General features: G+C 36.5%; 1 protein-coding gene and 1 pseudogene across 1 annotated transcript; both read right to left on the minus strand.

The window, feature by feature from the left end:
• Positions 1-5,562: 5,562 nt before the first annotated feature.
• LOC106298065 lies at positions 5,563-7,316 on the minus strand (annotated as a pseudogene).
• Positions 7,317-8,077: 761 nt separating this feature from the next.
• LOC106298066 (zinc finger BED domain-containing protein RICESLEEPER 2-like) lies at positions 8,078-10,039 on the minus strand. The gene is made up of 3 exons (XM_013734167.1): positions 8,921-10,039; positions 8,460-8,597; positions 8,078-8,377 (listed from the first exon to the last, which is right to left on the minus strand). Exons 1-3 carry the CDS (start codon positions 10,037-10,039, stop codon positions 8,078-8,080), a joined length of 1,557 nt encoding a protein of 518 aa, XP_013589621.1.
• Positions 10,040-12,139: the final 2,100 nt, after the last annotated feature.

Genomic DNA, 12,139 nt, shown 5'->3' on the forward strand with positions numbered 1-12,139 from the left:
CCAGCACTTGAGATGGCTTAGTTTATTAATTATCCAAGAACATACAAGATATATAAATGTATATATAAAATACTATTAATCATACTCTAAACCCTTAATTTTTAATATTTCATCATAAAATCCAAATATACCAACAAATAATATGATATAATTAAAATCTAACATTAATAATAAACTAGAAATTTTTTTTTTTGCTTCAAGTTCTAAACCCTAAACATACCATAAATTCCAACATTCAACACTTACAATAAACTTCAAAATGAACATTTGTAGAAATTTATAACTAAAACAAAAGCATATTACTTTAAAAATATATAAATTTTCAACATGTAATTTAAAAAAAAAAACAAAACCTAAACCTAAACCCTAATGTTTGATGTCAGTGTAATACTTGGAAAGATTCTATGTAAGATGTATCTATTATGAATTTAATGCAATATATGTTTTAGTTATAAATCAATTTGCAATTTGCAATTTATAATTTATAAAATATAATCTTAAATTTAAATTCTAAATCTCAAACACTAAATCTTTAATCTACCCCCTATATCTAATACCCCAAACCTCAAACCTATGATATAAATTTAAAAACCAAACTCCAATTATATTCAAAAACTCAAACCATATACTTGATCCTAAATCTTAACCATGTACCTAATAGAACTTATATCTATTTTTTTCTCAAAATTTTATCATAAATATTCTATATATTAAACACACAAAATAGAAAAGGAAAAAATGGTGTTCCAAGAAAAAAAGAATAAAAAAACAACAACAAAACAATCTGATTGGTCAACACATATCGGCCAGTCACGTTTAAGTGCGAGGATCAAGCCTTATAAAATAACAGTCGTCGATAGAAGTGAATCCAATGGACAAAAATGCACAAAGATGAAACACTTTTCTCTCTCTTACAATATTCTCTGCGAATCTTTCATTTTTCTTTCTAGATCTACAAAAAAATCATTTCTCCTTCTCTTACGATTCTTCTTTTGATTCTCTCACAAATTTTCATAACTTTTAATCTATACCCTCCATCTCTGTTATGAGGAATCAAATCCTCTTCATTCTCTTTTTTTTCGAGATCTCTCGAATCATCATGTTGTTGTTGATGATAATCTTCCTTGAGGTAGGGATTACGTCCAAGGGATCCGGTTTGGTTCATGAGATTAGGGTTTATTGTACCACCACCGTTGTTGTTGCCGTGTGTATTCACCTCCTCACCACCACACATTTCAACTTCACGTTCTCATCATGTTCTTATAAATGTGTGATTAATTTTTGTTTTGTGTACTGATTTATTAAGAAGCAGGGAAGGAGAAGCAGTGGTGGGACATAGCAATGTCTCCCATCAAGCGTGGTGTGAAGGTGGTATTCTCATAGAAAGTCTTTATCTTTGTCTCGATTCCATTCCAAGGAGATATACTGCCAGAGTCGAAACGCGCCGGAGTCGAAGAGGGAGTGGAGTCTGAATGTGCTGGAGTCGATTGTGAAGGAGCCGGTAAAGGTGGCAGAGGTGGGAGCTGGCAGAGGTGGGAGCTCTACGGCAAAGGAGGCTGAGGGGCAAAGAGTTAGGGATTTCTAGGTTTAATTTTTTTGGTTTACAATTAAACCAATTTTGGTTTAATGTTGTTTTGGTTTAATGTGTAAACTGATTTTATTTGTAAAAAGATTATAATTAATAAATAAAATTGAAATTTTATTTGTAAATTGAGTTTTGATTTAATTCTAATCAATTATTTTAATTAATTAATTTTAATTAGTTAATTTTAATCAATTAATTTAATTAATTTTCATCAACTAATTTATTTATTTTTTATTAATTAATTTATAATTATAGCATTATATCTACATCATTATAAAATATTTTATAACACTAAAAATAAGCTATGAAAAATTATATCATAGCAAGAATGAAATGTTATAGAAAATTAATCTATAGCTGACGATAAAATGTTACAGAAAATTAATCTATAGCTGACGATAAACGCTATAATATGTCTATTTATTATAGCACACGAAAAACGCTATAATAAGTGGGGGGTCTATTATAGCTGCGGCTGTCACGGCGTTCATGGAAACGCTACGAAAACGATATGGTAGTACATTCTCGACGCTACTAATGCCGAGCCATTGGCGGAAATTTCGCCCGCATAAGTAAAGAAAGAGAGAGAGCATGTTAGTGTGAGGACCCTGAAGAAGAAGCCTCTTTGTTGCCTTTTCATATATGCGCACATTATCATAGTCAAAATCAACAGAGCAGGGATAATCTGAGGGTAACTTTGATACAGAAAGAAGAGGCTTAGCGATCTTAGGACACACTAAGACATCTGAGACATGAATCATACCTGACGTGGAGGCCAAGCTAGTTGAGCCAGTGTGCGTGATTGGGAGAAACTCTCCATTCCCTACCATCACTGAGTCAGAGCCATTGTAGACCTGAGAGTGTCGGAGGTGATGAGGAGAGTTTGTAACATGAGAAGAAGCGCCAGAGTCAGGGAACCACTCATGCCCGTTGTTGGTAACATCCGTTATACGAAGCGCAGTGAGAGCAGCATGAAGATCTTCCAGCTGATAGCTATTATCAAAGCGGTGCCAACAGCGTAAGGCATTGTGCCAAGTTTCCCACAAATCTGACAGATGGGTATGTTGTCCAAAGCTGATGAAACAGAGGAACCAGAGGGAGAGCTGACATGTTGGTGGAATCCTCTTCCCTGTGTGGAGTAAGACCCACGACCTTGTCCCCTTCCTCTGGAACGAGAGTTCTGACCAGGACCACGCTGCGAGTAGAACGCAAGAAGAGGAGAGACATCAGGTTGACTTATGTAACTCTGAAGTCTGTCATCAAAGCTTGTCAGTCGAGGGATGACATCTTCAAACGTCGGCGCAGGAAAAACATCCATAGAGCTCTCAACGGTAGTCTTGATAGGTTCATAGTCTCTGCCAAGGCCATGAAGAGCCGCAAAGACCTTCATACGCTCAGGAACTGGACTACCGATAGAGGAGAGTTGAGAGCAAACTGACTTTATTTCGTGAAGATACTCTGCCATCGGCTTTGTCGCTTTGAGAATCGTCTGGAGTTTCCTCTGAAGTTCGAACAACCGAGAAGATGTAGAACGATTGTAGTAACGAGCTAGAGAAACCTAGACCTCATGAGAAGTTTGACAATCCACAACAAGAATGAGAATATCTTCAGAGAAAGAACCTAAAAGCCATGACTTTACAACTTGGTCCGTTTGAAACCACTTGGTAGAGTCAGGGTTTGGGGTTTGAGTAGCCGTACCGTTGATTCCTGTGACGGTGAGCGTAGCAGCTGGTTGAGGAGACTGGCGGTGACATAACCGAGAAGACCTTGACCGTTGAGAAAGACTTCAAACTGAGATTTCCACAGAATGTAGTTCTTCTCAGTCAAGGTGATGGTGATGCTGTTGGTGATGCGGAGCGAAGGAGGGTGATAAACTTCGAGGTTTTGAGCTTCCATGGCTCTGATACCATATGAGATCCCAAAACAACACACACAAGAGTATAAAGTTTCAATCTTTATTCATTATCTCCTTGGGGGCTACAATGCAAGCTTATTTATACTAAAGCATGAAAACCCTAAGCTAAGACAGATGGCAACATCAAGAATCAGCTTCTGCATCAAGGGCTGAGAATGAGTTTGACAACTTTACATTGAACGCTTGAGCCGTACAGGTTTTGGTCTGAGTTTTGTCGTGACTCTTACTTTTGGAAATGAAATCCTTTTGTGACCGCTGAACTTGAGCGAGTGAGCTGGAGGCAATGCTGTCATGCTTTGATTGGAGACTAGCACATGGTTTGTCTTCTTCAACTATCTTGGCTTTGCCTTTCTCTTCACGTGTAAGTCTTGTTTTGGCGGAAAACTTAACTGAAGTTTGAACTTGAGCTTTGGTTGAGCTAAGTTTGCTAATAGAATAGAGGTTTTCGAATAATCCAAACCATCTCTTCTCGTTGATTTCCTTTTTAAATACCATCTATGTAGATGATATTCTTTCTTATTGAATTTAAGGGGTAAATGACATTTTCTAATAACCCAAAAGAACTTTTTATGAATCCCATTGATGAGATCATATTTTCCAATAAAAAGAGATTTGATAGGATTTCTACAAATGTTATATCCAATAACCATAGATTTGTAAAGGTTTTTATAAATACCATATTCAATAAGAGAGGATTTGACAAAATCCTATTTTTTCACGAAATCCCTAATCCAATAAGCCCCACTAAGAGAATAAAACACTGTGATATCTAAAATTTATATTATATTTTATAAAGGTATAGTACAAAAGAGTTGATATCTTTGTGGTACAGGTTTATATCTTTTTGGTATAGAGTGTTAAATTATAATTTTCAAAAAATGATTCCAAATGGAGATCCAAAAACAACAAAACACTTACGGTTTTAAAAAATAAAATATTTTGTATACTCTTTATCTTTAAACCTGTTCCATCCAAGAAGTTAACGTAACAACTAGGAGGCCGCGTAAGAGGATAATGAACCGGGTTACCAAGAGGATAATATAAATTGGACTAGGGATTTTAGTTAGTTTGGTGAGGTTTAGATTTAGTGGAATATCTAATGAACTGTAAAGATATTTTAGTGATTAAAAGTTTCGTATGATTTGAGTGATCGATCTAAAAATAAGGGCAACGGAGCTATATATTAGTGTAGTCATTTCATTTCAATTCGTTTCTCATGTTTGACACTGTTACTATTTGCTTACTTTCATGTCATGAGTTTTTGTTAACTCTCAGAACAGTGAGTGGTACTCTTCGTGATTAGTTCCAGCATTTGTTTTATGTTTATCCTACGTACATGTTGTCATCATCTCCATTTCCTTTCTGTTTTTCAAATTTCATGTCCTTGTTCACTTGTACGATCCTCACTTGTGTTCCTGATTTAATGTCCAGATCCACCATGTTCTCTCAACGGTTAAAACCCTACCTAAATCATTCAAAGTAAATTATAGGAAAATTACCTATAATATCATACATTTTATGTGTAATGACTAGAATAACATACAAAAACAAAAGAAAGAAAGAAAAAGTGGGTTAAAGTCCAAAATATCCAATCCATTAAATTAATTAAGCCAATTTAAAAAATAAAAACTCCCAGACCACGAGTAAAAATACAGTTATGTTGATAAAAATAAAAAGTAAAAGTTTAAAAAAAAAAGTAAAACCCAACGACAACTCTCTATTTCCCGTGACCCCAAGAACCCTAAATCCCCAAATTGTGAAATCTTCAAACTCTTGATTCTCTTTTGTGACAAGACCTATGCTGCATGGAATCGGAAGCGGGGACGCGGAAGCTGAAGCGTAAAAGCAAAAATTTTAAAATATTTAGGAAGCGGGTACGTGTTGGAAGCGTTTATATATATATATATATATATATATATATATATATATAATATTGAAGCACTTAATAAAATAAAATAAAAATAATAATAAAAATCCAACACATAATTTAAATAATGAAGTTCAACATAAAAGTTAACAAAAAAAAGCTCAACATAACATAAAAAAAAATTCAAGCTTCAAGTCAAATATCGAACTCATCATTGTTCTCATTTTCCCCATCTCCACCAAACAAAACAGCTTCCAATTCTAGTTCATCAAGAGAAAGATCTTCAAACTCAAGTTTTCCCAAATTAATCTCATCCAGCGAATCAAATTGATCACCTCCTACATCCCACATACAGCTAGGACCTTCTTTATAAGAAGAGCTCCTTCTTGATAGAAGACGGAGGTTAGTATGCACAAATACTAAATCTTCAGCTCTTTGGGGAACAATCTTGTTTCTTATAGCAGAATGAATGAACTTGTATGTACTCCAATTCCTTTCGCAGCATGAGGATGAAAATGGTTGTCCAAGTAACTTGAATGCTAAGATTTGAAGTTTTGGTGCCGAAGATCCATGAACTGCCCACCATCTCAAAGGTTCTAAGATAAACCTATCATGAATCACATCAACACTACCAAAGTCCTCCATGCATAAAGAGAAGTTAGAATATTCAACGTTAACCTCTCTCCTTTCATCTTGATTTGGAAAATACTTCATGATGCAATTTTTTCTTTCTCTAGTAACCTCCAAATCTTGATGTGGAGCTTTTCTACTGTCTTCTTCTGCAAGCCACTCTGAACTATAGTACCTGCATCCAACAAATATATATAACAATTAAAATCTTACTGATCAAAAACCAATTTTACCATTTTATAAGTTGATAAGAAAAACAGAATAAAAACAGATTTATAAACTTACTTGGGGTTTAGAGAATGTGCCATACAATGAAGAGGAGTATTACTCTTACTCCAACGAGAAGTCAAAATCGAGTGCACCGCAGTCCAAAAGACGGAATCTTCATTAAGTTGTTTCCTTTCTTTTTTGAAGATTGCTCTCTTGACATTCTGAATCATACTTTCCTACCATTCATAAACCAGATGAAGAGAAGGTTTATCAGTATCAATAGCTCTAATCACGCTATAGATGGGCAAAGTGAAAGATAAAGCATATTCAAGCTCCTCCCGAAACAACTTATCTAATATCTTTTTCTTCACTGCAGATGCTCTCTCTACACCGTCTTCTTTATAGTCATCCCATTTAGGACTGATCACCATTTGTTGTAACCCGGTCTTTATTTTTTTGAATCTCTTTAACATTACAACCGTGGAAGCAAACCTGTAAAAATAAAACTAATGATTATTAACTTAAAGATTAAGAATATAAGTAAGCTCTCAATTAAAAATATAGAAAACTAACCTTGTAGAAGCAATTGTGAGGAGCTTAAGATCACAATGCTCAGTGAACATTACAAGCCTCATCCCGTGATTCATAATATAATTCTTGATCCAATTCACATCTTCACTGATAGACTTTATCCAGTAACAAGCATCATACACTGCTTACACTGCTTCATTATTTCTTGTGCTCAGTAATGGTGAACATATATTCTTCAGAGCAAGGTTCAAGGTATGAACCACACATGGTGTCCAGAAAATAGTAGGAAACTTGGCTGAAATAAGCGCACCAGCTTTTACACAGTTTGAAGCATTGTCAGTGACAACCTGAACCACATTTTCATGCCCAGCCTCCTTTATGCCTTATATGATCAGCTCTGCAATCATCTCACCGGTTTTTGTCTCACCATGAGAATTTATCGCCCTTAACATCATTGGACCACTCTCATTTGCAGCAATTAAGTTAAATATTGGTTTTCGTTGTGGATCTGATCAACCATCACTACATATACTCACTCCTTTTTGTTTCCATGTGTTCTTCAAAGGTTGCAAATGCATCTCAATGTTCTTTCTTTCCTTTTGAAGAAGTGTAGTTCTCAATGCATTATACCCGGGTGGAACATATCCTGGAATTTGGGAAGCACGCACATATGAATTGCGGTAGTGAGGATTTCTTGCAAGGTTAAAAGACAGACCACCTGTGTAGAACATCCTAGATACCTCCCCATCACATTGCTCCCTAGCTTCATTCTGAAATGCTTTTTCCAAAGGACCCTTTCTCTTCTTTGGATCAGACTCAGTTGCGTTTGGAACTTTGTAGCTCATATCATAATCAAGAGAAGAACTAGACATGTTCCTTGATGACGAAGGAAGTGGAACTGCTTTGGAAGTTGATAAGTAAACACACAAGAATATACTCAACGTCAACGATTGGTTTTCTCACTCTTTCCCAACTTCTAAATGGATTTGAGAAACTGTTTTTTCCTGTCTTACACTCACTAAATTAGCTCAAGATCATACTCGTAAACTTTTCTTATCTTTTCAGGTATACTAGTCTACAACTAAACTTATCAACACAAGCAAAAGAATAAAAGCTCAGTGTGAACCTGAAGCAAGTCTTCAACTCAAGTCTCTAGTCAAGTCTGTGGACTCTCCACTCTCTTCCTCTTTTTCCTTCTCTTTCTCTTCTTCCTCTTTCTCCTCTTCTGTTTTCTCATCACCTGCCAAAAAAAATAGTCGCATGAAGCAATTGATTATATGAAGCAGTTGATTATATGAAGCAATTGTTTATACTAACCCATTGCTGGAAACCCTTTTAACTAGTTTCTAGTACAGACCAAGGCTTGGACATTAGTGGGTAGAAGACAACTCCTATACTTGTTGAGCACTCTACTACCTATGCTAAATGAAGATTCTGAAGCCACAGTTGTTATGGGTATACTCAAAAACTCTCGTGCCATTGTTGCTAACTCTCTGAACCGAGCCGAATTGTCTCTCCAGTAATGTAACACATTTAGTTTCTTGTGAGCGGCGTAGTCAAGCAATGGCTCATCCAGATATATGTCGAGAGCAGACTTGCCACTGCCAACAACTTTCTGAGAAAAGAAGGCGTAGAATCCCTGAAAAAGGTTAAACATCAGTGATTTAATATCAGAAATTCACAACACTTGTCACAAATAACTACAGAAATTGATAACTTACCCCATAACCGGCTGGAACATCGTGTGTTTCTCCTTGTGAAGTTGTTGCAGCACTACTAATTCTCTGGTTTTTCTTGTAAGCTCCAAACAACTTATAAATCTTTGAACGAACATTAGCCAACCTTCTCTTACAAGTAGACTAATCCAAAACCGAGAAACAATATTCTAAAATCTCAAATTTCAATCTTGGATCCAAGACTGCAGCAATTGCAAGGATGTCGCTGTACTTATCTCAGTATTTGTTGAACTTAAGCTTCATAGACTTCACCATTTCACAGATAACTTGATCAGAAGAATTTGCATGAGCTCTCAACCAACACTCAATCATCCAAATTCATTGAAATACAAATTTGATGTTGGATATGAGGAACCCGAAATCAAATCAGTAATCTCCGAAAATGGTTTCAAAAGCTCGGATAACATTTCCACTCTCCTCCACTCAGAATAAGAGGGAAAACTCACATAACTTTGTTCTACATCTGCCAAGTGACTTAGTGCATTTCTGAACTTTAAAGCTCTAGAAAGCATGAGGAAAGTAGAATTCCAGCGTGTGCTTACATCTAAGACCAGACCTCCTTCATCATCCTCAACTCCCACTATTTCAACACAGCTTTTAAACATTATTTCCCTACTTTCTGATCCTCTAACGAACTTAACACTCTCCCTGATTTTTTGCAGAGCTCCTCCTATCACTGCCAAGCCATCTTGGACGATCAGATTCAAGATATGTGCTGAGCATTTAACATGGAAAAATTCTCCACCACAGACCAGATCTTTGTGCAGCTGTTTCTTCATAATACTCTGCATGGAATCGTTCGAAGAAGTGTTGTCAACAGTGAGACAGAAGACCTTCTTTTCCAGTCCCCACTCCTTGAGCAGCTCAACCAGCTTCATTGCAATGGCTATTCCAGTATGAGGGGGAGGAAAAGCAATGAAAGCCAATATCTTAGCTTGCAGATTCCAATCATCATCGACGTAGTGCGCAGTCAAGCAGAGGTAACCTTCAATGGTGATAGCCCTCCATAGATCTGTTGTCAAACAAACCCTACCAGGAAACTCTACCAAGATTTTCCTAAGCTTCTGCTTTTCCCGTTCATAAATCTTTAACACATCAGAAGCTGCTGTGTTTCTACTCCAATACTCAATACTGGAATTAGCATAAGTAAAAGCCATTCTAATCCTCTTATACTCTACAAACTTATAAGGCAGATCATGCTCTATAATGGCCATTGCTATCATCTCACGGAACACCATCATATCCACCTTCCTAGAACTACTTCTAGGTGTTCCAACAGCTTTTGGACATACCTTCAAATGACGAGACAGGGTTGAGGTTCCATTTCTGCGAAGCTTAATGAAGTAGAACCTTTTACAAAGGTTGCATCTGATCTTGGTTTTACCATCAGGCCGCTGTCCTCCAATTATAGTAAATTTTAACCACAACCTAGCTCTACGGCGTGACTGAGCATGTCTTGGTGGCGTGCCTCTGTTAACCTCTGAAATCTCAATAACTTCATGATCTTCTATATCTTCATCCATCAAATCATTCTGACCATCATCATTCAAGTCTATCGCTTCCATTTTCTGAAACAGTAAAATATTTAAATGAGAAAGGAGCAGTACAGTATCTACTAGCAAGTGAAGACAATCTATAAAAGATACACATAATAATACTAGCAAACTGTGAACACAGAAACATGAACATAGAAAACCCACAACAATAACGAGACTGACTCAAGTTAAGAGAATAAAAGTTGAGTAGAATCTCAGAAACATGAACACACAAAACCCACAAGGCCACAACACATAACGAGACTACTCAGTTATGCAAACGAGGCTCATCATCATAAAAAGGAAACATCATACCTCCAGAGAGAGAGCTTAAGAGGGTCTGATTCAGCAACTTCTCAAAACTCCAAAACTCCAACGTTGATACTCCAACGTTCTCAACGCCTTGAAGTGATTTTGAAGTGATTTTAAGAGAAATAAATCATAGCATACCATTACCATCAGAGAAATCATACCATTATCACCAGAACTAGAGAAAAAAAACCTAAATCAGAACGAAGCTTTTGAAGTGATTTTAAGAAAAAAACCAAAAAATGAAATCGAAGCTAAAACTCGAGATGGATGAAGAGATAAACCGAGATCGAAGGTTGAAATGTACCCCCTCCATTATGAACTATCTGTGAATGATACTGGCTAGCTGATGGAAAAGCTTATGTAACCTGCAATAGACCAATCCAATCATCACCAAGACAATCCAGTTATGAAACAGCTCCAATAAGCTTTCTCCAAGAGGCAAGTAACATCAAAACAAGAAGATTTACAAATTATAAAAACTAAACACGGCCCTCTTGGTTGATGGAGCCTTCGTACAGAAAGAAAAGCTTAGCTCACTTCAGTTCTTGAAATCTGGGAAAACATATCCGGTTTAAACCGGATATCCCCAACCTATCGTAAAAGCAAGGTAAAGACTATCAAACAACGTTTGGGACTGACGTAAAAAATTAGAATAACCGGGTTAAAAAAGATGGGTCGGTGTCCAAAGAGGACAGACCTACCTCCCATTGCCACTCTGCACCAATGTTACTTCAGTATGAATCAGAATTTTTTACTAAAGGAATTAAAAGCCTGAAGAGTACTCTTTAGTTATCCATCTTTGAATCTGGCCTGAAGGATGTACCAGCAACCAAAGGAACTAAAAAGACACGAGAACATTCTACTAAGTTCTCAAGCTCCAAATGCTCTAAGGGAAACTCAAGTTGAAGACAAACAAGGCTACAAAAAAAATAGTGAGCACCCAGGATCCACTTTAGATAATAAACAGAGAAGGTTTAGGAGTTGCATGATCAAGGGAAATAGGACAGAACTATAAACAGAAACCCAATCAAATAAAGCTAAAGCGTATGAGAACAATCAATCACCAGAGAAAGCATCCAAGGAATGAACGAACGAAGAATGAAGAGATAAAGATCGAAGGATGAAGAGATAAACCGAGATGGATGAAGAGATAAACCAGAGAAATCATGGTTGGAGAAGACGAATCGAGATGCAGAGAAGCCTCAAGGATCTTTCATCACGAGAAGAAGATTTTTCATCGGAGAATCGTAAAATGGAAAAATCTGATTTTTCCCCAAAATTAAAAAACCTAATTTTTTAATTTATTGGGTTAACCCACTGGCCAATTGGTTTGGCCCAAACTATCCATGGGCAAATTCGGTTTTGTAGCCTAACTGGACCATTAAGTTATGGGTTCACCCAACACCCACCCAACACAGTCTGGACTGGGTCACACCCATGGGCACCCAACCAATTGACAGCCCTAACTTTCAAGCATCCTTAAATTCTTTTTCCCTCTTGCAGCAGATGAGTCATAACTCTACTATGAGATCCAACATATGAATTACTGCAGAACTTGCATTCAAACCTCCATGATCCTCCTCCAGCTAACTTCTCAATTTTGTTCACATAGATCCACAAAGGTGCCTTGTCATCCACGTTCGAGGACTCATCAATGTTTAGAGGATCTTGAGACATTAGTCCTGTGAAAAAGTTATATGAATACTAATATATAATATCTTAATTTACCAAACATAATACAAATATGAAACATAAAATTGCAAAAGACTACAACAATATCACACAAAGCTACGTACACAAAGCAACTTATAATAATAC

Source organism: Brassica oleracea, chromosome C6 (genome assembly GCF_000695525.1).
Source record: "Brassica oleracea var. oleracea cultivar TO1000 chromosome C6, BOL, whole genome shotgun sequence".
Classification (NCBI taxonomy): Eukaryota; Viridiplantae; Streptophyta; class Magnoliopsida; order Brassicales; family Brassicaceae; genus Brassica; species Brassica oleracea.

Bases quoted from the DNA above. Each gene is read 5' to 3' on its own strand.
- LOC106298066 (XM_013734167.1), bottom strand. From the start codon at position 10,039: ATGGAAGCGATAGACTTGAATGATGATGGTCAGAATGATTTGATGGAT. The intron at 8,598-8,920 runs GTGAGTTTTCCC...GTTTTGGATTAG, and splicing joins CAGATGTAGAACAAAGTTAT to TCTACTTGTAAGAGAAGGTT. The intron at 8,378-8,459 runs GTAAGTTATCAA...AACCTTTTTCAG, and splicing joins ATGTTCCAGCCGGTTATGGG to GGATTCTACGCCTTCTTTTC.